General features: G+C 39.4%; 1 protein-coding gene across 10 annotated transcripts in view; it reads left to right on the forward strand.

Moving 5' to 3' along the window:
• SCAPER (S-phase cyclin A associated protein in the ER) overlaps positions 1-26,018 on the forward strand; it is a 154,137-nt gene that overhangs the window by 53,242 nt on the left and 74,877 nt on the right. For all 10 annotated transcript variants that reach the window (XM_065076208.1, XM_065076203.1, XM_065076206.1 and 7 more), the window contains 5 exons: positions 1,710-1,791; positions 5,138-5,290; positions 6,346-6,453; positions 18,452-18,588; positions 22,748-22,813. In XM_065076208.1, coding sequence (XP_064932280.1) covers positions 1,710-1,791; positions 5,138-5,290; positions 6,346-6,453; positions 18,452-18,588; positions 22,748-22,813 — 546 coding nt within the window. The remainder of the gene's footprint in view (positions 1-1,709; positions 1,792-5,137; positions 5,291-6,345; positions 6,454-18,451; positions 18,589-22,747; positions 22,814-26,018) is intronic.

Genomic DNA, 26,018 nt, shown 5'->3' on the forward strand with positions numbered 1-26,018 from the left:
TGTTAGTACTGTGTTTCAGCAAATTTCCTCTGTAGTTGCTGCTGTAGCACTCAGTGTTCAAGTGCCCTGTATTTGATACTGAAGCACTGTGCTTGCATTTGTTTTTCTTTGCCAGATGCTGATTATACAAGAGAGTTGGGTTTTTTCCTAACTTTGGGAAAGTAGGAAAGGATGTATGTGTGGTACCCTACAATCTGGTGATTCTGTTCTGTCAGAATGGACTCATTGCATCTCCTTAAAAACAGTTGTGAGGTTTCTCTGACATTACAATTAGAGGAGGAATCAGAGCGTCCTGTTTTACATGTTAAGAGAGAGATGACCTTGATGGGAAGCTGGCTGTACTGTCCCTTGCATCTTAGACTTTGGCATGTTTTGGTGGAACCTCAGAGTATCGTTTGGTGTGGTGGTGTTTGGTGGGTTTTTTTTTTCCTTTTTTCTTCCTTTTTTTTTTCTTTTTTTCCTCCCTGTTGCTAGGATTTGACTCTTATCCTGAAGATTTAATACTTGCTGGAATGAGTAATTTTTGGAATATCTGCTTAGTTTCTTCAGTATAAGCTTTACCATGTGCATCTGGTGGTGATTAAGGCATCTATATGAAAGGAATAGTGTACTTAAAACTGACTTTAAAAGCCCTTCTGCCCTCATGGTACATAAACTTGATTCCAGTAAGGTTTTAGATGTAGTTTCAGAGTATTTTATATTCCAGAGAGTTGAAATCCATAATATGGAAAATTCCGTTCTTGTCAATAGAAATCATAAAACTGTATAATGTAAACTAATCATGTAAAAAGCGTGCTTTTCAGGAGGGCTTGTACAGGAATAAAGTTGATGCTCTATAAATTGAAACCTTAGAATTTTGTTTCAAATATTATTAATCCAAAGTAGGCAATGATACTAATTTGTCATAGTTTGTGGGATTAAATAAATATTTTAAAATGCATACGGAAAGAAATAGCTAAAATAAGCTTTAGGTTTGGGTCGTGTTAGTTGTGATTTGTTTCAGCTCACGGTGTGAGTCAGGAGCTCTTTCAAACAAAAAGAAAGGCTGTCGTTCAGGCGGTCTTTATGTGCCCCAGGGGAGACAGCACATAAACTACCTAATGCTTCTCATCCATCATCTGTTGCTCGGCCCCCTCCACGCCCATGGTGACTGGAAGAGTTCACTTATACTTTCTGAAAGAACAATTGTGTGTAGTGTTTATCGTTAGACTTGCTTTCTCCCCTTCTTCTTTCCTATCTGCTTTTATATTTTCTGAGGCTTTTTGTTTTAAAAGGTTACTTATCTGAGCTGTCTACTTTTGCTGAAATGACTTTGTTTTTTTTCTATGAGTTTTCTGTTTAAAAAAAACCCAAACAAACTGAAATCCACACAAAACAAAAATCACCACAGTTTGGATAATAACTCTTTGTTATCCTTTCTAGTTTTGTCACACGAGCAGCTTTAATTTTAGAATGCCTTTTAAAAAGATGGCTGGTGGCTTTGAATGACTTGTTCATTGCTCAGTGTTGCTCAAAGCTTTTCTTACTTCTTTGGTCATTCAGAGCTCTGTCTCAAAATTTAAGCATCTGTATTCTCTGTTAAGTAAGTTGGGGTTTTTTGTGCTTCTTTTTTTATCTGGGGTGCTTGTTCTCCATTTCAAACATAGATTAGTATTATACATGCTTTACCTTATTACAAGTTTTCCCTTTATTTATTATCTTTTGATTAGAGATCGAGAAGAGAGGTTGGCAGCTCTTACTGCAGCTCAACAAGAAGCCATGGAAGAACTACAGAAGAAGATTCAACTGAAGGTATGAAAGGATACTTTAGTTGAAAAACACATCAACAATAGAGAATTTCTGCAAAATTATTTTCTCTGTGTTTTCTTTGGTAAAGATGTTACAGTGCACTGTACAGTATCCTGAGTTATACAACTTTACAAGAGATTTTTATTTAGACTTCTGCATTAAGGCGATGACCTTGCTGTATAACATACAGTGTGCAGTATATGAACAGAACAGAACTCTGTGCAATTCATTCGTTTCAAAGCTTTGAACATGATAACAGGTAAACTTGTACTTTCCAAGAGAAGTTGAAATATTTTTTTTAAATTAAATCATGTGGAAAATCAATATGTAAAAACTCTCACACAGCTGACCAGTCAGCCACACAAGGTGGTCTCTAAAGTTATTGAAATTGGTGCCGTCAAGTGTGACGTGCTATTTCTCTTTGTTTCATGAAGGACTCTGAATATTCCATAAAATAGGCATAAAGATTGAGCCCCCTGTAGTGCAGCTCTTCATCTGAACCGATCGTCCAGTAGAGAGCCAAGGTATCAGAGTTTTGAAGAGACGTCCACTATTTTTCAAGAGATGTAAAGACTTCTAAAATGATATTATGTATTTTTAAGGTTCTATGGTGGAACGGTAAATTAAAGTTTCAATTAATGATAAGTTACGCAGATTTTAATTCGAGGACGATTTATGTATATGTACAAATTTAGGAGATTAAGGTCTCATGTGGCAGGAGCAGGATAGCAAGCAGAATCGCAACCCTGGATTTCAGCAAGGCAAACTTTGGCCTTTTCAGGCAATTGCTGGAGGAAATCCCATGGGCAAGGCTGCTTGAAGGTAAAGGGGCCCAAGATAGTTGGTTAGTGTTCAGGGACTGTTTCTACCGGGCACAAGATCAGAGCATCCCGACACGTAGGAAGTCAAGGAAGGGAGCCAGGAGACCTGCGTGGTTAAACAGGGAACTGCTGGGTAAGCTCAAGTGGAAGAGGAGAGTTTATAGATCATGGAAGGAGGGGCTGGCCACTTGGAGAGAAGATAAGGCTGTTGTCAGAGGGTGTAGGGAGGCAACTAGGAAAGCTAAGGCCTCCTTAGAATTAAACCTGGCGAGAGGGGTCAAGAACAACAGGAAGAGCTTTTTCCAATACGTGGCAGATAAAAGTAACACCAGAGGCAACGCAGGCCCAGTGATGAACGAGGTGGGTGCCCTGGTGACAGAAGATACAGAGAAGCAGAGTTACTGAACGCCTTCTTTGTCTCTGTCTACTCTGCCAGAGCTGTCTTGAGGAGCCCCGTACCGCTGAGGCCCCAGAGGAAGGCAGGACAATGGAGGAGTTTGCCTGGGTTGATGAGGACTGGGTTAGGGAGCAGTTAGGCAATCTGGACATCTATAAATCCATGGGTCCAGATGGAATGCACCCTTGGGTGCTGAGGGAGCTGGCTGAGGTCATTGCTGGACCGCTCTCCATCATCTTTGCCAAGTCTTGGGAAACGGAAGAGGTGCCTGAGGACTGGAGGAAAGCAAATGTCACTCCAGTCTTCAAAAAGGGAAGGAAGCAGGACCCGGGTAACTCTAGACCGGTCAGCCTCACCTCCATCCCTGGGAAACTGATGGAACAACTTCTCCTTGGTGCCATCTCAAGGCATATCAGGGATAAGAGCATCATTAGAGGCAGTCAGCATGGCTTCACCAAGGAAAAGTCGTGCTTGACCAACCTCATTGACTTTTATGAGGACATAACAAGATGGATGGATGATGGCAGAGCAGTGGACGTGATCTACCTTGACTTGAGTAAGGCATTTGTTACGGTCTCCCACAGCATCCTCACAGCTAAACTGAGGGAGTGCGGTCTGGATGATCGAGTAGTGAGGTGGACTGGGAACTGGCTGAAGGAAAGAAGCCAGAGAGTCGTGGTCAATGGGGCGGAGTTTAGTTGAGGCCAGTATCTAGTGCAGTGCCTCAGGGGTCAGTCTTGGGGCCTGCATTATTCAATATATTCATCAATGACTTGGATGAGGGAATAGAGTGACTGTCAGCAAGTTTGCTGATGACACCAAGCTGTGAGGAGTGGCTGACACACCAGAGGCTGTGCTGCCATCCAGAGACCTGGACAGGCTGGAGAGTTGGGCAGGGAAACATTTAATGAAATATAACAAAGGCAAGTGTAGAGTATTGCATCTGGATAGGAACAACCCCAGGTTCCAGTATAAGTTGGGGAATGACCTGTTAGAGAGCAGTGTAGGGGAAAGGGACCTGGGGGTCCTGGGGACAGCAGGATGACCATGAGCCAGCACTGTGCCCTTGTGGCCAGGAAGGTCAGTGGCATCCTGGGGTGTATGAGAAGGGGGGTGGTCGCTAGGTCGAGAGAGGTTCTCCTTCCCCTCTACTCTGCCGTGTGGAGACCACATCTGGAATATTTGGTCCAGTTCTGGACCCCTCAGCTCAAGAGAACTGCTGGAGAGAGTCCAGCGTAGGGCAACAAAGATGCTGACGGGAGTGGAGCATCTCCTGTGTGAGGAAAGGCTGAGGGAGCTGGGGCTCTTTAGCTTGGAGAAGAGGAGACTGAGGGGTGACCTCATTCATGTTTACAGATAGATAAAGGCTGAGTGTCAGGAGGATGGAGCCAGGCTCTTCTCGGCGACGACCAATGATAGGACAAGGGGTAATGGGTTCAAACTGGAACACAAATGGTTCCACTTAAATTTGAGAAGAAACTTCTTCTCAGTGAGGGTGACAGACACTGGCCCAGGCTGCCCAGGGCAGTTGTGGAGTCTCCTTCTCTGCAGACATTCAAAACCTGCCTGGACACCTTCCTATGTAGCCTCATCTGGGTGTTCCTGCTCCGCCAGGGGGTTTGGACTGGATAAGCTTTTGAGGTCCCTTCCAATCCCTGACATTCTGTGATTCTGTGAAGTATCCAGCAAACTGCACCTGCTACTGCAGTTAAATAACATATAATTTATTTTACTTAAATTTGTACTTTGATTTCATATCTGTCAGTGAAAATAGCAAGTTACGTATTTGTAGAATTGAAAGTGGAACTTGTATTCTGTACTAGAGTGTTTCATTAAGAAGAAAACAAGGACTGAGATGTTAAAGTAACAAAAAGATGTACAGAAAGATTTGCCACAGATTATTAACTGATATTCACCTATATTGATTTTTAAATCATAATGTAATGTTAAAATGTCTATGATGTGTGGTGACTTTTAATGCCTTTCAAAAATAAGAAATAGGTTCAATTTAACGAAGTTCATGCTAACTGTACAATATTTGGTAATTTCCAATATTTCTTTGCACAGTTTATTTCCATTTGCTGTAACTCACTGCGCTTTTTCTTTGTTGCTTTGATTATTTTCCATTCAGCATGATGAAAGTATTAGAAGGCACATGGAACAAATTGAACAAAGAAAAGAGAAAGCAGCTGAATTAAGCAGTGGAAGACATGCTAATACTGATTATGCACCCAAACTTACGCCGTATGAACGAAAAAAGCAGTGCTCATTATGCAATGTCATGGTAAGTTGGATGGAGGGAATATTGTCGGAATTGCAAGGCCAACCTATGCCTTGAAGCTACAAATTATGGTGAGAGTTCTGCACATCTGCTGTGTCCCTGCTCTGCTCTTGTAAAGTGCACCTTGTGTTGGATTCTCCGTTCTGTAAATCAGGTGGTTTAGGAACAATTCGAGAGTAGTTGAGAGTTGTAGGTAGAGCAGAGTGTGGACAGTACTCAGTTGTTGGCTGTCTCTTTTAAGAAAAGCAAGGATTTGGAAGCATCAAATGAAGGAAGTGAAAAGCTGGTTTTAAAGCCAAGGGAAGAATGAGGTTCTGTACATGGCAGGTAGCTGAGCTGTGAACACCTTGTTGTAAGATCCTGTGGATATCTGAATTTAATACGAGTCCAGGGGATGATTGGACAAGTTTAATTGGATTGAAAGTCCCTGAAGGTTACTAGGTACAGAGAAACCACATCAAGCTCCAAGCCTCTTGAACTGAGTTTGATTGGAAGCTTAAAAGTGTTGAAGGAGAGAATCAGTGTTCGCTTTGTCTCTTCCTTTGCGATCTTATTTTTCGGTCACTGTTGGAAGCCAAGTGCTTTGCTAGACAGACCTCTGATCTCTTCCTGTGTCCGCTGGTCCTCATGTCCCGGGAATGGTGGAGAAGAGGGAGCCGTACAGTCGCTGACCTGATAACTGGTTTTACTGATTTGCAAAGACTATGCATTATTGAATAAAGCCTGATATCCTGCTTAGCATTATTTCTCTTTAATGGCTGAATTAAAAGAGATTTCACAGGATCACTTCAGACAGTGCTGAAACAGAAACTTAAGTTCAGCAGACTAGAGTCTTGTGTATTGGTGCATTAGAAGTCCAATATATGAAGTTAGATTTAAGTCAAAAGGAGATGAGAAGTCAAGAACTTTTAAAAATCTTATTATACTGCGGGCTAGCTTGAAATTCTGAACATACTTCTGACAAAGTGGCATATATTGTATTACATTTAAAATACCATTATTTATAGATTATGGAATTATCAAGGGAAAAGATTGCTATGAAGTCCTTGTCATTACAGATTTCATCAGAAGTATACCTTTTTAGTCACATTAAAGGGAAAAAACACCAACAGGCTGTGAGAGAAAACAGTAGTATACAAGGACGAGAGCTTTCCGATGAAGAAGTGGTAAGTTTTGTAATATTTTTTCCTATGTTACTTCTAGTTTGAAATGCCATCCAGCTGCGTAGCCTAAGAAGGTCGTGAAAATTCTTATAAAGGAAACCAACAAGAATATTTGTGTTAGCATAGGAATAATAGTGTCTTTTTGAATATAGACTACCAATAAAAAGGAAGGAAAGAAACTGTATAAAATAGGACTAATTGCTTTTCTATTAGTCAAAAGGCTTTTTTTCATCTCACTGTATTTTTTCATCATAAAATTCTGGTGTGTTGCAGGTATCTGCGTTTTGCTTCTTTTTTTTCTTTCCTCTTAGTTAAAATATCTTCGTCCTTTTTTAGGCTATCGTATGTGCTGTCCTGTGCATCAGGGTCAATAATGCTGAACATTGTAGTGCTAAACTACTTCAAAAATGTAGGATTGGAAATGCTTTTCAAGTATTAGCATTGTTAGAATGAACAATAATTAGGTTTTCAGTAGCTTCTTTAGAAGAATTGGCATTTAGGCTGATTTTTAGGAAGCACTGAAGACATTTTATACTAAATCAAGAAACTATGATGTTTTGAAGGAAGGTCTTTTGAATGGTTGTCTGATTTAATTTCTTGTTGCTGCTCCCTGAATTGAACTGCAGTATTAAGTCACGGCCTTTTATATGAGGCGAATTATAACGGTCAGACTTTGAGTTCTGCCTTATCCAAAAAGTCTGTGAATGCCTGTGTGTTATACCTGTTAGATGTCGCGAAGAGCTGGACACGCCAGTTCTCCAGAGCTGATTCAGATTTAACTTCATTGTGTTCAGAAATCGGTTTCCAGCCAAACTGGTTCAAATGATACTACTCAGTACTTCTAATTTTTGGCTGTCTCCTTCTTTCATTCGCTGTTCTTGTTACTGTTTTTATTTGTTAAAATCTTCTCTTTGTTTACAGCTTTTTACATCCAGTAGTAACATCGTTTCCTTATTAAAAAGCTTTGGAGAGTTAATTCTCTAAGGTTCTGAAATGCACACAGGTGGTTACCACTGGAAAAACAGAAAAAGAAAATTGGAGAGATACCGTGGTCTGGAGGAATACGATTTTGCTGAGTTGCAGTTTGCCTGCCCTTTCCTAACTATAACAAAAGTACATTAACTGTATTTTCAGGTTACACTGGTTAGCGGGAGTCGAATGGGTTTGGATTTGGCTTTAGATGCCAGGTTCACCTAACTAGATGTATGGGAGAAGCCTTCATACTGCGTCTGTTTTTCTAGAAATATATGCTGTGAGGTTTCCCAAAATCTTTCATGTTGGTACACACACAAAAGCATGGGCAATCTATAATATGGAAATTATATTGTATCTATGTAGCCTTTGCTTGTATCTGTCTAGCCACTGATAATTGAAATGTTGTTCTTGCTGGATGACTGTCTCAGATGAATACGGAGGAAAATAGCCAACTATTTTTTCTTTTAATTGGGTGTTATAGGCTATTCAGAACATCTAATTCTTCGATAGTTTAACAATTTCAGCTTCCAGAAAAAGGGATCATGTTGTAACAGCTGCATTTGTGCCCAGCTGGTGAAAAAGAAGTTCCACTAGAGGGCACAGATATCTTGATTTTTGTGATATCCAACATCTTATGCTTAAATCTGGTGTTATTCAATGGAATATTTGGATGTGAATTTAAGATTAAGATTAAGGCAGAAAAGCAATTTTACTATCAGAGCAATCTCCTTTGTGTATGTGCCTCTTTATTCAACTTGCATAGATAATGCCAAACAGCATTCAGTAACTTGACTTAAGTTTTTAAATACTTGAGAAAAAATGTCCAAAGTATTATATAAAAGTAGAAGTGTATTGCAGGGAAGCGTTATAATATTCAGAGTTACTTATGAATCACTGTTTTCAATTTTTTAGTCAGTGAAGGTATCTGTAGTGAGGACACACTTGTGCTACTTAAAGTTATTACTTGTCATCTGTGATGTCTTTAGATTATATACATCTTGTCTGTGACCCTTCTTCTTTGACATAAAAGATTTTATTTATATCACCTTTGACCTAATAAAATTTCACCTTTAACCTTATGCACTTGACACCTCAGATAACTTACTCTTGATCTTTGACTCATTTTGTGTTAAGCCTGTTAAGTGTAATAGGTAGCTGCCTAGGAAAAAGCTCTTTTAAAATTGTAATCTGACCATAGGATTTCTGTATTACTAATTTGACAAATCACAGAAGAACTTCAAATATGTCTATTTTGACTGTATTGGTATATCACAGAAGGTAATATTTAAGTATCTCCTTAAGACTGATGTAAGTAAGTGATTATATAAAATGTCTTCATACAGTAAGGATTTTTGTTGGATGATTTGACCGTAAGCAAACAGTTAAAAGCTGTTCTGAATGATCATTGACACTGATTTCTCTGGGCCAGGTGGATGCTAGTAGTTGATCTTGGCTGATATAAAAAGAAACTGTCATATTCTAGGCTTTTTCCCTTTGATATGGCATCTATAGGTTCTGTAATTTTACGAACATTTTCCAGGAGAAAAGTAGACTTCATGATGGAGCAGTTTTCTGCGTATTTATTAGTCTCCTGCTGAAAAGGATGTAGATTTCTCTTAAAGCAAAAATCTGTTGATTTTCAAACGGTGGTTATCATGTGAAAGCAAATTCAGTTCTGTCCACATTTTTTATTTCCTTTTTAATTTTTCTTTTGTCTGGTCTCTTATAAATACATTCATGCGTATAGCTGGCAAAACTCTTTCAGCAGGATAGGCTTCGGGCTAAAAGTCTTCTTTCCTTCGTTACATTTCTGGAACTTGCAATGCTTCACTGTCCCCCATCATTTCATCATTGTCTTCAGTGCAGTAACGATGTTCCGTCTACATTTCCCTTTTCGGCTTAAATACATGTTTTCTTCCATCAAACTTACAGCTTTACTCCCTTTTTACATTGCTGTTTACTATGCTATTGATTTCCTGTCCCCTCGCTTAATATTCATATTACTTTAGGTTCATCAAAAGATGTAAACAATGTATGCAATTTGGTTTCATTGACTTCACTGGAATCAATTAGTATGTTTGAATATATGACTAATTGTTTTGCTGAATCAAAGCCAGTGTGACACAAAGGGCTTTTGACACACAGGCCACCACTGAATAGGTGCCGTAGGACAACACATGGTGACTTCATTAGCCCGAGGAGTCTCTGCAAGGACCTCTGAGACATTTGCTCCCACCTGTAGCTCCTAGATTGATTGATTATTCTTTTATAGGCCCCTCTTCCTTCATTTTTTCCTTAGCCTTTCTTGTCTATGCTGGTTTGCTTTGAGAAATACACGTAACATTGGTAATCTTTATAGCTTCCTTCTTTGAATCATTGTCCTGTCTCTTGTTTGCATCTCCTGTCATTTAAATGCCGTGGTTTAAAGGCACTTTTAGAGTCTAAATCGTGTAATTCCATGTAGTCTATGAATGTTTCTAGTAAGTGAAAAGTACTTCAAAAAAACATGAAATAGATAACGTGGCAGGGGTTTGGGAGGAATATTAACGAACCTTTGTTTGTGTGTGTAGAAAATGTGTTGGTTTTTTTAATCAGGCAAGAGTACTGTCTCTGTTGTCATGATATAAATGAAAACAAAGAAATTCTTAGAGATATATTTAGATCAAATGAAAATATAATCCCATGATGGAATAAAGAGATTGTTGTTGTCTGAAGACCGACTGTGTTAAAATGTGAGGATTCATAGAAAGACATGGTTGGTTGAGCCCACCCACGTTCCTTTTAAAACCCCCAGGTTGTCAGTGCGTGCAGCTCGGTGTGCGGAGGGCGGGCAGGTTGGCTGGGCTTGCAGCGCGGCCTTTTCTGGCACCGCTCTGTCCCGCTTGCAGCGAGGTCTGATTTACAGCGTGCAGAGCGGTGCTGGCCGGTTCCCCCGGTACACAGCCGGTACGCTGGCAGGATCGCGCTTTCGCCAGGATGTGGGAGAGCCTGCCTGGGCAAGCAGGGTTGTGCGGGTTCAAGGGCTCTTCCAGCCATGCAGGGTTTATAGCTAGCACAACACACAAGCAAAGTTGATGTTCAGCTGAGTTTGAATATCTAAAAGCTTCTTAGGGGCGAGGAGTTGTTTTTCTTTAAGAAATCGAGCTGTTTTCTCAAAGTTCTGTTCTGCTTCCATTATTTCTTACAGAGGAAATTACTGGGGGAGAGGTGGAGAAATGCTTTCATGCCTGACCTTTCAGCTTTTGCTTCTGTATTTTCAAGGAGCTTTCTTGTCCAGAGACATGGTGATGCCTAACTTTGCTAATTATTTTTCTTTCTAATTTGCTGTTTTCATTGAAATTAAATTATATACAGCTTGTTCTGTTGCTTCAGCCTTAGCAGTATTCAAGAAATGCTTTTTGTTTTCCATCCTGAATCTGAGTGTTTTCAAGTTCTTCTAATTAAATGAAGAATAATATCCTATGAATTTCTTTGGTAACTGACTGAAAAGATATGATTAAGCAAAATAATAACACTAGAGATGATCAGTTTTTTGAATAATAGAGGAGTTTGAGGTACTTATACCTGCAGGTATGGGGTCTTTTAAAAATTGTTATGCAAGATGAATAGTTGTCTTTTTTCTTCTGGAACATTCATGTGTGTGTTACTTATATTGCCAAGTGTGTTTTTAGTCATCTTTATTCTGAGTTTCACTCTAAGTAATGAAAGTCCTTAGCATTCAGTTTTAAGCTCTTGTGTTGGATTATTCAAGGCTCTGGACTCAGGCTTTCATGTGACTTTGATTTTTTTTTGACTATGAACTCTGGGTGGGTATTGCAGCCTTGGCCTTATTCTGGTTTATGTTTGCACTCCAGCCTCTTTTGAACATTTGCGTGATCAGTTGTGATCGTTACAGTACAAGGAGATGATCCTGCCTCAGCTCTGGTGGTATACAGTACTTCAGTCATATCTGAGTAATACAGTGGTGCATACGGTTTGGCCATATATCGAACAATACTCGTACTTTTTTATCCACAGAGTTACAGACTATAGACTTCATTGTAAATTCATTTTTACTTGGCATCTGAAGATAGTTTTCCAACAGTAGCCTATTTTTCTTCTCTGTTGCTCAGTGGAAGCAATCTGTAAATCACCTACAAACAAGAATTCCCCATCCCAATAAAGCCTCAGGTTCTGGTTGAGTTTGCTTTACTCATTTATTTTTTTTCCTGAGGAAGGGAGGATGTTTGTAGGAGCGGTTGTATGTTGCTTCAGGAGTGGCATTAGGCCAAGCATCTGTGGTCCATTTTTGTTCATGGACATTTCATATCTGTTGACTACCTGTGGTCCTTTCAGCACTGGAACTCTGGCCTTGTAATTCTGCTGTGAATACATTTGTCCTGGAAGAAGCTGTCATGAACATCATATAATTATGAAGTTTAATCCATGGCGCAGTTTGCAGAAGGTCTTACAGTACTTTATACATCAATTCTAGTCGTTTGTACTTTGCGCGGCAATAGCTTCTTACCTTTAATACATGATGTGTTGTTTTTCTTGGCAAAAATGTACATGATTAATTGTTTATTGGCTGTGTCTGTAATTGCAATAGATCATTGCCAACAGCTGCACCCTTCTTTTGGGTTGGATGTCTTGAATATTCACAGCCAGTAAAAAAAATACTGCTGGCCAAGTCCAAGTGCACTGGATTTCCCCCCCTCTCTTGCTGGCCCTTGCAGCCAGTGACAATGGCTGTGGTTCCAGGTCTCTTCCCTCATCTGCAGGGGGATGCTTTCCATGGCCAGGGTGCAGAATTCTCATTCCCAGGGAAGAAACAGCTGAACTTTGCCTTCTGTTTCCACATTTTGGAGTGACAGGCGGGAAAGGGAACGATATTAAAAATCCCAAGAAATATCTGAACCTACTATTCAGAATAATATTTGCTATTTGTCTTAGTGGCAGGCTGTCATATCGTTGGATTTATGGACAAGCAATTACTTTCTTTTTAAAAACTGTTTCTGTGTGAAGCACTTGTAGTAACTGTTATTAATGAAAACAGGTAAATACCTTCCTTATTTTGAATCTTCTCCATATTTTGGAGTGGATCATCACTGGTGGTATTAGAACAGTATTTGATCACAAACATTTGATCTCTTTATAATTAAGCATTAAGGACTATTTGTGTTTCAAGCTGCCATTTGTTATAATGTTGAGAATTGAGTTTTGCATTTGATATAACTCATAGTCTGCTTCAGCATCTGTTTTCCATATTAAATATTGTCCTAGGCTATGAAGGAAAAAATAAAATACTGAGGAGTTTTATTGAAACGTAAGAAAAACATGAACAAATATTCCTGTGGTAACATGATTTAGAACGGAACCTTAAAAACTTCCTCAAAATTTGGCAAATACATCTCTTAAGTGTTTATATACAAGAAACCATTATTCCTGACATTGGTAATAAATATCAAAAACATTTTTAATTACTCTCTGCAGTTACAGGATATTGTTTATTTGGAAACAGGTAAAAATGTTAATCCAGAAGATATATGTAGTCTTCAGAATAGTTAGCTATTGATTTGCTAGAATATATTCCTTATGTACCTCACGTTTATAAAAAATACTCAGTTTGCTCTTGATTTTTTTTATTAAAATGATAAATGAATGACAGCAATTATGTGATATAAGCTGCTACAGGTATTTCTTTATAATCTTCCTTATGTTTGTTGTTTTAATGCTGATACAAGAGGGCAAGTAAAAGAAAGTGTTTGAAAGTTCTAAAGATCTAGTTTAGATAAATAGCTAGAGCCAGATATTTTGCAGTTTGCCTTGGTCTGCAGAATTGGGTTAGAAAACTTATAAGAATGCCTTTTCTTTCCAAATTTGGGGATTCAGGTTTGGAAAGAATACAAAAATAATAAGAATAACCAGTCTTACAGTATTCTGGCCCTTCTGCCTCAGTTCTGGCCAGAATCCAGCAATACAGAAGTAGAGAGGATAAAAAAACCTGTTAACTTTTTGGATTCCAGGAAGGACACTTTGGCTCATTTTGGGAGGTGAACATCCAGTAGCTGAAAGGGGTTTCCATATGTATGGATTGGCTAGCTTATACTTAATGGCAACATAGCTAATTAAGCACGGTGTCACCCTCTGTATAAAGCGACTATACATTGGAAAGGTCAGGCCTTTCCGTGCCTGTTGTTGCACAGTAGGATTTCACTCCAGTGCTGCTCTGTGGTAGCACAGGACCCTCCAGAGCTTATAGAAAACAGCAGAAAATACTTGATCTAGTAGGTGATGGCCCAGGGCACTCCTGCCAGCCACCGACTGGCTTCAGAGCGGCGGATTTGCAGAGCCTTCCTTCCCTGGCCGTTAGTGATGCGCGGGAGGAGGAATGTTGTACTTTGTGGGAGCCAGCGAGAAGCCGCGTGGCCCAGGAGAACCGAGGATGCTGCGTTCTGACTGCCCCACGGCAACAAGTGCCAGGCTGGGATTTTCTCCTCAGCTTGAGCAAATACAGATGCTTTACTGCAATAATGTCCTACCTATGCAATCTTGCCCCAGGCAGAATTCATAAAAAGGCAACACTTACTTAAAGGAAAGGGAAAGAAGTGTTTTGTACTATGCTCACTCCCCATTTTAGAATGAGGAGATTTTGTTTGGAGAGTTCTGTTTGGCACACTTTACATTGCAATTTAATAATGTTACTAGGAATATTTGCTGAGTAGTGAAATGAGTAGTAACTTATGTGTAATACAGAGAGCCAAAAGTGTCATAGTCAAAGAAACTGGGTAGAAAAATTAATTTTGCAGTTGTGTTCTGGTTTGATAAATACTTATGTATCCAGCATTTCATTTGTCAAGGTCAGATATATGGATGTTGTTGACATTAAATGGGGAGAGCTAGGCAAGAGTATTGGTCTTGTGAATGGGCATTGTATGAAGAGGGCATCAGTCAGGAAATTTGTTCTCCAGCTGTTGCATTTTGTATGGATCACCGAGGATCAGAATCCAGTTTATGGCAGGGTTTTCCTCATCCAAACCAAAGTGGACTATACTCAACTGTGTAGCATTTCAGCATTTTGTAGTATTTGCTATACTTTTCATGGAGAAAATTTGCAATAATGTTTGTTCTAGAGTGTGAAAAAGTTACTTTATTTCAGAAAATATTTATAGCAATGCTATAATCCTTGTAATATAAATGTGTCATGTAAGAAAGAGGACTGTAATTCAGTGTATAGAGAAACATGGTTATAAGAAGTACTTAGTCAACTAAAATTATCAACCTGAAGATGAGAAACGAACTGGGTAGTTTTTCTGTTTGAGGCAGTTGAATGGGACTAGGCAATAACCAGCAAGAATGTGATTTAATGGGTGACCTTATTAGTTTTAGTTATAATGGTTTTGGAAACACACATTTCTCTTGTAGTTTGTAGATGAGACCCATCTGTTCCCTTTGGAAAGCTTCTGGATTCTCAGTGACTAAAAGAACAGTTGAGGATGGAGGGAAAAGAGGGAAAGCAAAGGCATTTTTTGTAAATAATCCAATTTCTATCTTGTCTGCTTTGATATGCATTTAATGTTAGTTCGCATCACCTTTCTTGTAAATGAAGTACTGAAATTTGTACAGGAATTTTATTTCAGTTCTCCTAAAAATGTCTTCAGTGTTACATAAAAATTATGTCTATATGCCTTGATTTTTTTAAAGATCTCAGATGACAAGATATGTATATACAGAATATTAAGAGGGAAGAAAACACTTACAAAAGCTGTTAGAATTACGTTACATATGGATAAAGCAGCATCCATGGTTTGAACAACTTGGACAATCCATTGAGGAAAAAATATTCAGATATAGTGGGAGTTATACAGGGTAGGTAGTGTAGCAAAGTTGAAACCAGTGTTGCTTTTAGAGTTTGCTTAGATTATTATGCTCAACTTCTTATGTCCATTATTAATTTAGTATTCATTTTTCATTCATATGATTTAAGATAGAAATTTCAATTACTATTTTGACCAAATATATATTGCTAGGTTACGTCATGCAGCGATGCTTTACAAAAACTAAATGGTCTTTTTCCAGGAAATTTCACAGAGATTTATTTTGTTTTCAACAGCCATAATATTTTCCTGAATTGGTGGAAGAAAATATAGGTTGTTTTCTGGAAAATATTGTCTATAAATTTTTTAACACTTTTCTTTTTAGTTTGTATTTTTAAGGATACTTAGCAAAAAGGAAGGAAGAGCCACATCTTATTGTGGCACTAATCATTTTCAAAGATGAATTATCTTAATAAGCAATGGCGATCTATACTTCATAATGTGTTCAGTGTTCTGTAAGAAAACAAACATAAGCCTCAGTGTGTCTGTCAGTCTTGTCTTAGCATAGAAGGATGTTGCAGTATCATGAAGAACATCTGGTTATACATTTTTCAAGTGAAGTAGACTAGTTGGGTGAAAGTTAAGGGGCAGGCTGGCAAGGGTGATACTATTATGGGCATCTATTATAGGCCACCAGATCAGGGTGAAGAGGTTGATGAGGCCTTCTACAGACAGCTGAGAGCAGCCTCACAGTCACAGGCCCTGGTTGTGGTGGGGATTTTAAGTTCCCTGATGTTTGCTGGAAGGACAACTTGGCTGGCCAGCCACAGTCCAGGAGGTTCCTCCGGTGCCTTGACGAGAACTTTCTGATGCAAAGGGTGGAGGAGCCGACTAGAAGAGGTGCATTGCTGAACCTCAGTCTCACTAACAAAGGGGGTCTGGTAGAAGCGGTAAAGGTCAAGGGCTGCCTTGGTTGCAGGGACCATGAGATGGTGGAGTTCAGGATCTCATGTGGCAGGAGCAGGATAGCAAGCACAATTGCAACCCTGGATTTCAGCAAGGCAAACTTTGGCCTTTTCAGGCAATTGCTAGGGGAAATGCCACAGGCAAGGCTGCTTGAAGGTAAAGGGGCCCAAGATAGTTAGTTGGTGTTCAGGGAGTGTTTCTACCGGGCACAAGATCAGAACATCCCAACACGTAGGAAGTCAAGGAAGGGAGCCAGGAGACCTGCGTGGTTAAACAGGGAACTGCTGGGTAAGCTCAAGTGGAAGAGGAGAGTTTATAGATCATGGAAGGAGGGGCTGGCCACTTGGGGAGAATATAAGGCTGTTGTCAGAGGGTGTAGGGAGTCAAACTAGGAAAGCTGAGGCCTCCTTAGAATTAAACCTGGCGAGAGGGGTCGAGGACAACAGGAAGAGCTTTTTCTAATACGTGGCAGATAAAAGTAACACCAGAGGCAACGCAGGCCCAGTGATGAACGAGGTGGGTGCCCTGGTGACAGAAGATACAGAGAAGCAGAGTTACTGAACGCCTTCTTTGTCTCTGTCTACTCTGCCAGAGCTGTCTTGAGGAGCCCCGTACCGCTGAGGCCCCAGAGGAAGGCAGGACAATGGAGGAGTTTGCCTGGGTTGATGAGGACTGGGTTAGGGAGCAGTTAGGCAATCTGGACATCCATCAATCCATGGGTCCAGATGGAATGCACCCTTGGGTGCTGAGGGAGCTGGCTGAGGTCATTGCTGGACCGCTCTCCATCATCTTTGCCAAGTCTTGGGAAACGGGAGAGGTGCCTGAGGACTGGAGGAAAGCAAATGTCACTCCAGTCTTCAAAAAGGGCAGGAAGCAGGACCCGGGTAACTCTAGACCGGTCAGCCTCACCTCCATCCCTGGGAAACTGATGGAACAACTTCTCCTTGGTGCCATCTCAAGGTATATCAGGGATAAGAGGGAGATTAGGGGCAGTCAACATGGCTTCACCAAGGAAAAGTCGTGCTTGACCAACCTCATTGACTTTTATGAGGACATAACAAGATGGACGGATGATGGCAGAGCGGTGGACGTGATCTACCTTGACTTGAGTAAGGCATTTGTTACGGTCTCCCACAGCATCCTCACAGCTAAACTGAGGGAGTGCGGTCTGGATGATCGGGTAGTGAGGTGGACTGGGAACTGGCTGAAGGGAAGAAGCCAGAGAGTCGTGGTCAATGGGGCGGAGTGCAGTTGAGGCCTGTATCTAGTGCAGTGCCTCAGGGGTCAGTCTTGGGCCTGTATTATTCAATATATTCGTCAGTGATTTGGACGAGGGAATTGAGTGACTATCAGCAAGTTTGCTGATGACACCAAGCTGGGAGGAGTGGCTGACACACCAGAGGCTGTGCTGCCATCAGAGACCTGGACAGGCTGGAGAGTTGGGCAGGGAAAAATTGAATGAAATATAACAAAGGCAAGGTCACTGGAATTGTTACAGACACCTTCCTGTTTATTCATAGGTAGCATCTGTCAATCAAAATTGAAAACAGCTTTAGGGGAATAGCTTTGTTGGTTGATTAGTTATAAGTATTTTAAATGTAGGCCTTGGACTTTTGCTCAAAGTACCTCTGAGGAAACAGGATTTTTTTTGGTAACATTTAAAGAAATCTTGAAACAAATAATTTATTTAAAAATCACACGGTGTAATGACATTTACTTTTCTTGGATTCCATTATGCAAAAGCTGTACTATTTTTAAATTAAAGCGTGTCTTCTGTGGGCAACCAGGATTTTACCAGTATTTCACTTCAATGCAAATTTCTTAATGTGAGAGAGAAAGTAATATTCCTATCAACAAATGGTAACATTGCAAGTAGTACTTTCAATGTATTTTAACAAAAATTAAGAGGAGTTTGGTGTTTTCATGAAGGATTAAAATAATCAACAATGAAGGGATTAGTTCTTTTAGTATAAGGAGTTGTGTTGGTAGGGCAGGCATCGGTTTCATGCAGCTTGGAGAAGGAAGAGGATGTCAACTGGAGCTCATACCTGTTAGATAATGGTTTCCTCAGGATGAGAGACAACATTTATTCTCTTTTACCTTTCTTTATTGCAAAATACCCATGATATGTTCTTTCCAGTTTAAAAATCTGTTTTAAAATTTTTCTTCAATTTGTTAACCTTTTGTTAAAAATTTAGCATTGTTGTTTCCTGGGAAGATAATGTCATCTCCAAGATTAAATATTATTTCAATATTTTCTGCAGGAGCACCTGTCATTGAAAAAGTACATCGTGGATATTGTGATTGAGAGTTCTGTTCCTGTGGAACCATTAAAAGATGGCGAGGAGAAACAAAAAACCAAAAAGAAAGCCAAAAAGCTGAAGGCACGGATGAACTCCAGGTAGTTCAGGTTTCTTTTTAATTTTCTTTTTCTTTAAGTTTTGTTCTAAACTTTACTTTTTGTCCTTTAGTATGAGTGCAGTGGAAGGCTGAAAAAAATGGTAAAATTATTTGCTTTGGGAGTGTCTAGAAAATAATACTGATGAGCCTAATTTATGGCCACTTTCTCTGATTGAGATAGAAAACTGAATATCGATCTGGAGCCCTTGGTTTCACCTGTTAAGAGCTTTTCTCATAATTGGATGCCAGTGCCCTGCCAAAACTGTAGCCTCTCCTAGCATACAATAGCATGTTTAAATTTGTGTAAACCATGCCTATTTTTCTTTCTAGCTATTGATTTTTAAATGAAGTATCAAAGAAAATCAATAGTAATCAACAAATAGAAGTCAGCCTGCTGTAGTGTCAAATCCCAGGACTAAATTTAATCATTTTTTGTTGCCTGTCACAACAAAAAGAAAGTTAAAAATATCTTCAAATGGAAAGTGAGTTGTCAGACCTGCAATTTGTTATTAGTATAAAAAGTGGCATCTGCAAATCAGTATGATATGCAGGACATCATTGTATCACGAACTGGCGGTGTCGGTCTTCATAGCTGAATACTCCCCAGCTGAGGTTAATACTTCACTGAATATTTTAACATATTTTTGCATTTGTCTCTAAAAATACTTCTCGGAATATAAGAATCGTTGTCGGATATTTCCTCTACCTAGTTTTTAAGCAAGAAGGTTTACAAATAAGAGAAAAGCACCTTAATGGAATTTTAGAGCTGTGGTAAAAATGGAATATTTTATTAACTCATAATAGTGCTAATAATGGCACATTAGTATTCAAAACACAATACTTCTATAATGTATTGCTGTTTCTGATTGTTTCTTCTTTGGATGAGCAAATCCACTATCTGAATGCCACATTGTTGAAACTGGTTAACATAGTCTTCCAGGTTTCTGATGGCTCACGGTGAAGAGTTATTCCTATTACCTGTTGATTTAATGCAGTTATTTGGTCCAATTGTGCTTCTTTTTCAAGAGCTGCTTCTGTTGAATTTAGTCAGAGGTTTGTCAGACCATGGAATACAAGCTCAAATAATAGTTTGCTATTGGCACGGATAGTTGAAAAGCTTTTTCAGAACATTTTCAGTTCTAATGTGTCAGACTGCTGGGTGAATCAGCATATTGGTCATCAAAAATTATAAGTACAACAGTAATAATAAAGGGGCATCATTTTCCAAAGGTGGTATACTACTGAAAAATACAGTCAAAGTTTCAAAATCTAAGAATAATTGTATTGGTGAGACATGAAATTCATGTTCATTAAGCTTGTTTTTAGTTTGACAGGGTGACTAAACTTTTTGGTGGGATTACTGTCCTTGACAATAACTGAGAGTTCAGTTGAACATTTCACCATGAGTTTTCTAATGTTAACATAAAAGACTTACTAATAAAAATGTCCAATAGCAAAATGAGGCAAAGGTTGCTCCATGGAATTTCAAACAACAAATTGATGAGGGGGGGGGGAGAAAATCCATTTGGGAAATTAATTTTAGCCATACGAGTCTTGCCAGTCTTCTACAGTTACTATAATTGACACTTGAGTTATAGTAATAGGCACAGAAATGGCAAATACTGCATGTAAGTTTATTACCGGTGAGGTGGGGAGGTTTACCATGTTCAGCAAGGGAAAGGGGATCATCTTAAGTTATGTGGCTAAAGCAATTAAAGCAATAACCTCCAAATTACAATATGACATACTAAATTAAATACTGTAGGTGATGTCTACTATGTTTCTGCCCAACAATCTGGACAGTACTACCAGCAGATAGCTAGCTGCTTACTGCTCAGAGTCAGCTCAGAATTTAGGTGGAATATATAGTTAAAGAACTTAATTATTTTATTGAGGATGGTTTGAAGGTGAAGAGCATTTGATGTCGATAACGCACATAGTTTCACAGGTCTTAGCAGATTATCTGCGAACCATGTTTTAGTACATATTTGCAACTATTCCTCTTCTCTAGAAAAAAAATTGTTATAACAAACCCTTTTATACCTTAAGACTTGAAATTTTATGTTCATTTCAGTTTCTAGGAAGCTGTGATATTTTAAACTCTAAAAAATAAGTAACTGCATTCAAATAGGTTCCTGTTGTTCTGCTGAGTTTCTAGATCTTAAATCACTATTACAGTATCAAAGCAATGAAGGGCAAAGGTGAATGAGGGGACAAATTGTGATCAATGGGTTATTAGATATGTTGAGTTTTGTTAGTCTTATTAATTATATTTATAACCTAAGCCATTAAACTGGTGCTATAGTAACAACTGATATATAGCTGAGTAAATTATCTCAGGTTAACATGTGTGTGCTGCCAGCAGAAGAATACTTCGGTACCCCCATGGCAAAAAGAGGCTTGATGGAAGCAAACCTCAAGCGATAGAGGGGTAGTGTGTAGGAAGTATATACAGTGGAGATATGTTTTGCAATGGATTTAAAGCACTCCAGTCATGTTCATTTAGTAACAGGTATTTTAGGCAGTTATTCATGTTTGACTTGTCTGTACAAAACTCAAAGCTGAAATGTGTTGTTTCTGGCGCAGAGGCAGGAAAGAAGGCAAAAGGTTAATAAAGGAATCTCACCTTCATGTTTAATACTAAATTCTGTTGTGATTAATAGCTTTATTAATGATCCATAAATCAGAGCTAGTGGTAATGTAACAATATTTGCATGTAGCATAAGTTGTATAGGTTAAGCAAGCTGAGGGAAAATTTGAGGAGCTTTGGAAAACTTGATCCACTTGGGTGAACAGAAAATACAAAGAAACATGCAGTATATGTATCTGAGAGGAATTATGGGAATTAAATCTTTGCTAAATAATAGTTTTTTGCAGTGAAGCAATGAAACATGTTTCCCATTGGAAGCCACTGTCAAAGTCTTCGATTTGAAAAAAAAACAATTGGACATTTGTAAAGCTGGCAAAGAATATCAAATGACAGCAGTTAATGTTCAGAATACCTTGGAAATTAATAGGAAACAGCATTTTTATGGGGGAAAGTGGCACTGAGGCAGATTTTTTTCTGTTTCTGTCTTGGTAGAGCCAGATCACATACCCACTGACAGGTTTAGTCCAACATGCCAGTTCAGCTTCCTTCAGGTGTGCATACACAGCTTTTTTGAAGGATTTCGTGAGCCATGAATGGCGTCACCACTTGTTCATGTGAGAACACAACCTCAAGAGGTTTGAACAGCACATCTCCCTGAAGTCCCCAGAGATCCCCGTTGCATCTCTCAAGTCTTAATTTCAGAATAAAAATTCTAAGAGCAATTGTTAAAATTTCTGACAACTAGATGCATTTACTATCTGCTGGGTGTTTTTTCATCACAGGGCTCTGTCTCTGAGAACTGAATTTTTCTGCATCACTGTAGTATCCGGGTTAATTTTACTTCATGTGTATATGTTGTTAGAAATGGTGACAGGATCACCCCTGTGCATCCTGTTTTGCTTGATGAGCTGGTGATGATTTTTACCTGTTGGCACAGGGTGGGTGGAGTCAAAACAGTGGAAAAAAGTCTCCTCTCCCTTTTCCTACTTTTTGGCATGTGGCCAGTGTCAATAATACTTTTAAGGGACCAAAGAGGCTTGTGTTTCTATTTCCAGCAGTAAAACAGTCATTGGTGGAGGTGTTTACTTCTATGCTGTATGCCTAACAAGGTTCATTATGTTACAATGAAGACATTAGTTACATAAAAAAATACTCTTGTACCTGTAAATATAACAAATTATTTATATGTCAGTTCTAATCTCTCTGACGTGGTGATCTTCTGATCTGCACTTCGTGTCTGAATTACTAATATTTTCATCAGATCAATGTGATATGATTTCATAATCAGCAGTAGGATACTGCAGTTATATGTATCACTATACTATTTTCTGCCATTTGGAAAGTTAAATACACCATTTGTGTGCTGATGTTATTATAAGGTAGTAATTTTAATAATGAATTGTTAATGGCCAATAATTAAGCATCAGTGTGGATCATGACGGCACAATTGGCAGTAGTGCCATGCATTACTGTGAAACAGGAAAAACCCAAAGGTTACAGTTATCTTGCTTGTATTCCATACTGTACACTTCAGAGAATAGTCAATAATAATGAATATTTTCTCCTCCAGGGCAAAGGAATATGAGAGTTTGATGGAAGCAAAAAATGCTGTCTCTGATTCTCCATTTAAAGTCAAGTAAGCATTTAACTTTATGTATTTTTAGACGTACACTTTTTTTCCCCCCTGTCTGTAGCAGAAATGCTTCTGAAATTTCTGGTGGAGCAGGTGTAGTAAGGTCCTCACTCAATACGGGGCATACTGGCATCTTGAATTACAGACCAGTTTCTAATACAAAAGGACAGATGTTGTAAAGGCAGTTTTTTCTGAAGGCACTGTATGTGTTTAACCATGTAACATGCAATAGTAAAGAGAACATACGCTCATCCTTTTCTTACCTGGAAGCGAGAAGGTTCCAGCTTCGTACTTCAAGACTCATGGTGAAAATACAGCACTGGAATTGTGGGACTGAAAATCTTATGTTTGGTCTCCATTTGGTCAGGTTCATAAGGTGAAAGCACAGATATTTTAATGCACAGATGTCTTAATCTGACACTGAGCTTTTTAAAGAACTGACCTTTTTATTACATAGGATAAGGCACAGATGAAAACAGTTGAGTGACAAGATTAAAACAAGACCTATTATCACTGTCAAATTACTCCTTCTTAGTTGGAAACGGCAAATTTCTCAGCTTATGCGTTCTGATTCCATTGAAACCGGTTGCCAAACATGCAGAATATTTGGATTTCCAAAAAGCTTTTGGATTTCCAAAAAGGTCTATCACCCAGGATTTTAAAAGAAACAATATAGCTGTAGCCTAAGTGGAAATCAGTTAAAAAACGAAAAAGAAGTAGAATGTATGTCGAGCAGTGTAGGGACCTGGGGGTCCCGGTGGACAGCAGGATGCCCATGAGCCAGCACTGTCCCCTTGTGGCCAGGAAGCCAATGGCATCCTGGGGTGGATTAGAAGGGGGTGGTTAGTAGGTCAGAGAGGTTCTCCTGCCCCTCTACTCTGCCCTGGTGAGACCACACCTGGAATATTGTGTCCAGTTCTGGGCCCCTCAGTTCCAGCAGGACAGGGAACTGCTGGAGAGAGTCCAGCGCAGGGCAACAAAGATGATGAAGGGAGTGGAGCATCTCCCGTGTGAGGAAAGGCTGAGGGAGCTGGGTCTCTTTAGCTTGGAGGAGACTGAGGGGTGACCTCATTCATGTTTACAAATATCTAAAGGGTGAGTGTCAGGAGGATGGAGCCAGGTTCTTCTCGGTGACAAACAATGGTAGGACAAGGGGTAATGGGTTCAAATTGGAACACAAAAGGTTCCACTTAAATTTGAGAAGAAACTTCTTCCCAGTGAGGGTGGCAGGGCCTGGCCCAGGCTGCCCAGGGAGGTTGTGGAGTCTCCTTCTGTGCAACCATTCCAACCCGCCTGGACACCTTCCTGTGTAACCTCATCTGGGTGTTCCTGCTCCATGGGGGGATTGCACTGGATGAGCTTTTGAGGTCCCTTCCAACCCCTCACATTCTGTGATTCTGTGATATTCAGTGTTCGCAGAATAGGGAGGTTACTGATAGAGCTCTGCAGCCACATGCAAAGTGTGGGCTTTGGATTTTCAGAAGTGATAGGTAGTTCCAAGAAACTATCAGCTCCGTACTCCTAGTGGTTAAAGGAAATCCTTTCTTAAAATTATTTACAACAGAGCAAAAACAGAACAAAGAATGTCATTATGTACAAATGCCTAGGTCATCTACATCTTGTGAATACTATGTGCGGTTCTGGTTCTTCATCTCAGAAAATATATGCTAGAATTGTTTGAGGTTCAGAGAAGACAGGAAAGGAAATAAGGATTGATTTCTGCAATAACTTCTGTATTAGGGACTTGGTATACTAGTATTTCCCATTCTGGAGAAAAATATGGTAATGGGAGGAAGTTTTAGTGGGGTTATGTTACACAGATCTACAGGGTCATAAATAGCATGGAAAAGATGGTTATTGATTGCTGTCCGTCTCAGTACCAGAATGATAAGCTGTTCAGATCCTTGCTGTTAGGCTTCCTTGGTTGGATATACAGCTAGCCTGTATGCCTTATCTTTCACACAGTCCTTCCAGCAGTTTGAAAACCTGCTGCTGAGTCTCAGCATGTGTTTTAAAGTCATAAAAATCCGTCACTGAGGTTTGACATAAGAAGGTGGAACGTCTCCACCAGATGGCACACCTGCATAAACACATGGAGGAAGAAGGTTCACTTGTTGGCTTCATTTCTTAATAATCAGCAGTTCAATTTTCAAGATTAGTTTCATGGCAGATTAAGACTTTTAGATTTGTAGCTTCTGTGTTTTGCTTTTCTTTGCTACCAGAAAAAGAAAAAAGCAAAACCACCTTAGGATCTAGTTGTCAGGAAGCAGAAATGTGGGGTGAGTGACTCTGAAAATACTGATAAGCTGTAGTGCTTCCACTTCAGGTTTTTTTTGACTTCTGATTATCAGTGATGTACTTTGCTCAGTTGTGTCTCAACTGCAGTGCAACAGAAACTCAGATTTTTTTTTTTGTAGTCTCATGACTGATCCTGAATTTACCATTTTAGTTTCAGTTCACTTAGTGAAATACTGGTGTGCTTTCAGGCAGAATCTTCTGTTCCATCTGCTTTCTCATTTTCCTCCTTTATTGCCACTGTTAGGGCTCTACAATGGGGGAACAATAGGAGTTCAGCTCAGAACCGACTTTTTGAGAAGAAAGAGGACTGACTGTCTCTGAGTCAACCAGAAGCCTAGTTTATTTCTCTTACAATTTGTTTACACAATACATAATACAAAATGGAAGAAGGACAGGGAAGGCTAGTTTTGTCTTTTTCTGTAAGAGGTGGCAAGAAATTTCTGGAGGCCAGAGTTTTAGCCCAGACCGTATCTGTTTACATGAGAAGCATGTTCTTAATACAGGCAAAATGAATAGGAAAACACCTTTGAAACAGAACAAAGTACAGAATCCTTAACCCATGGCAACAGTAAGAAGAATTAGCTGAAAGAAACAAACAGTAGTAGATCTCCACTGAAACATTATTGCTTTGAGAAGCTCTGAAAGTAGTTAATGATTCCCTTTTTAGCCAGAACACAGTGTGCTGTACGGAGCAAAGATGAAATGCTACTGTACCTGGCTGAGAGAGCGCAACCTCCTGCCAATAGCAGGAGTCTTAACAGCTCTCGGGAGATCTGTAAAGTTGTTGAGAAAAGTCATATCAGAGAACAAAAGCGGTAAATACGGCATGTGCTAAATGTGTTCTTTGTGTCAAAACAAATGCCAGTACTTTTTGCTTATTGCCAAGGAGGGTTTGAGGTGCTCAGATTGG

Source organism: Columba livia, chromosome 11 (genome assembly GCF_036013475.1).
Source record: "Columba livia isolate bColLiv1 breed racing homer chromosome 11, bColLiv1.pat.W.v2, whole genome shotgun sequence".
Classification (NCBI taxonomy): Eukaryota; Metazoa; Chordata; class Aves; order Columbiformes; family Columbidae; genus Columba; species Columba livia.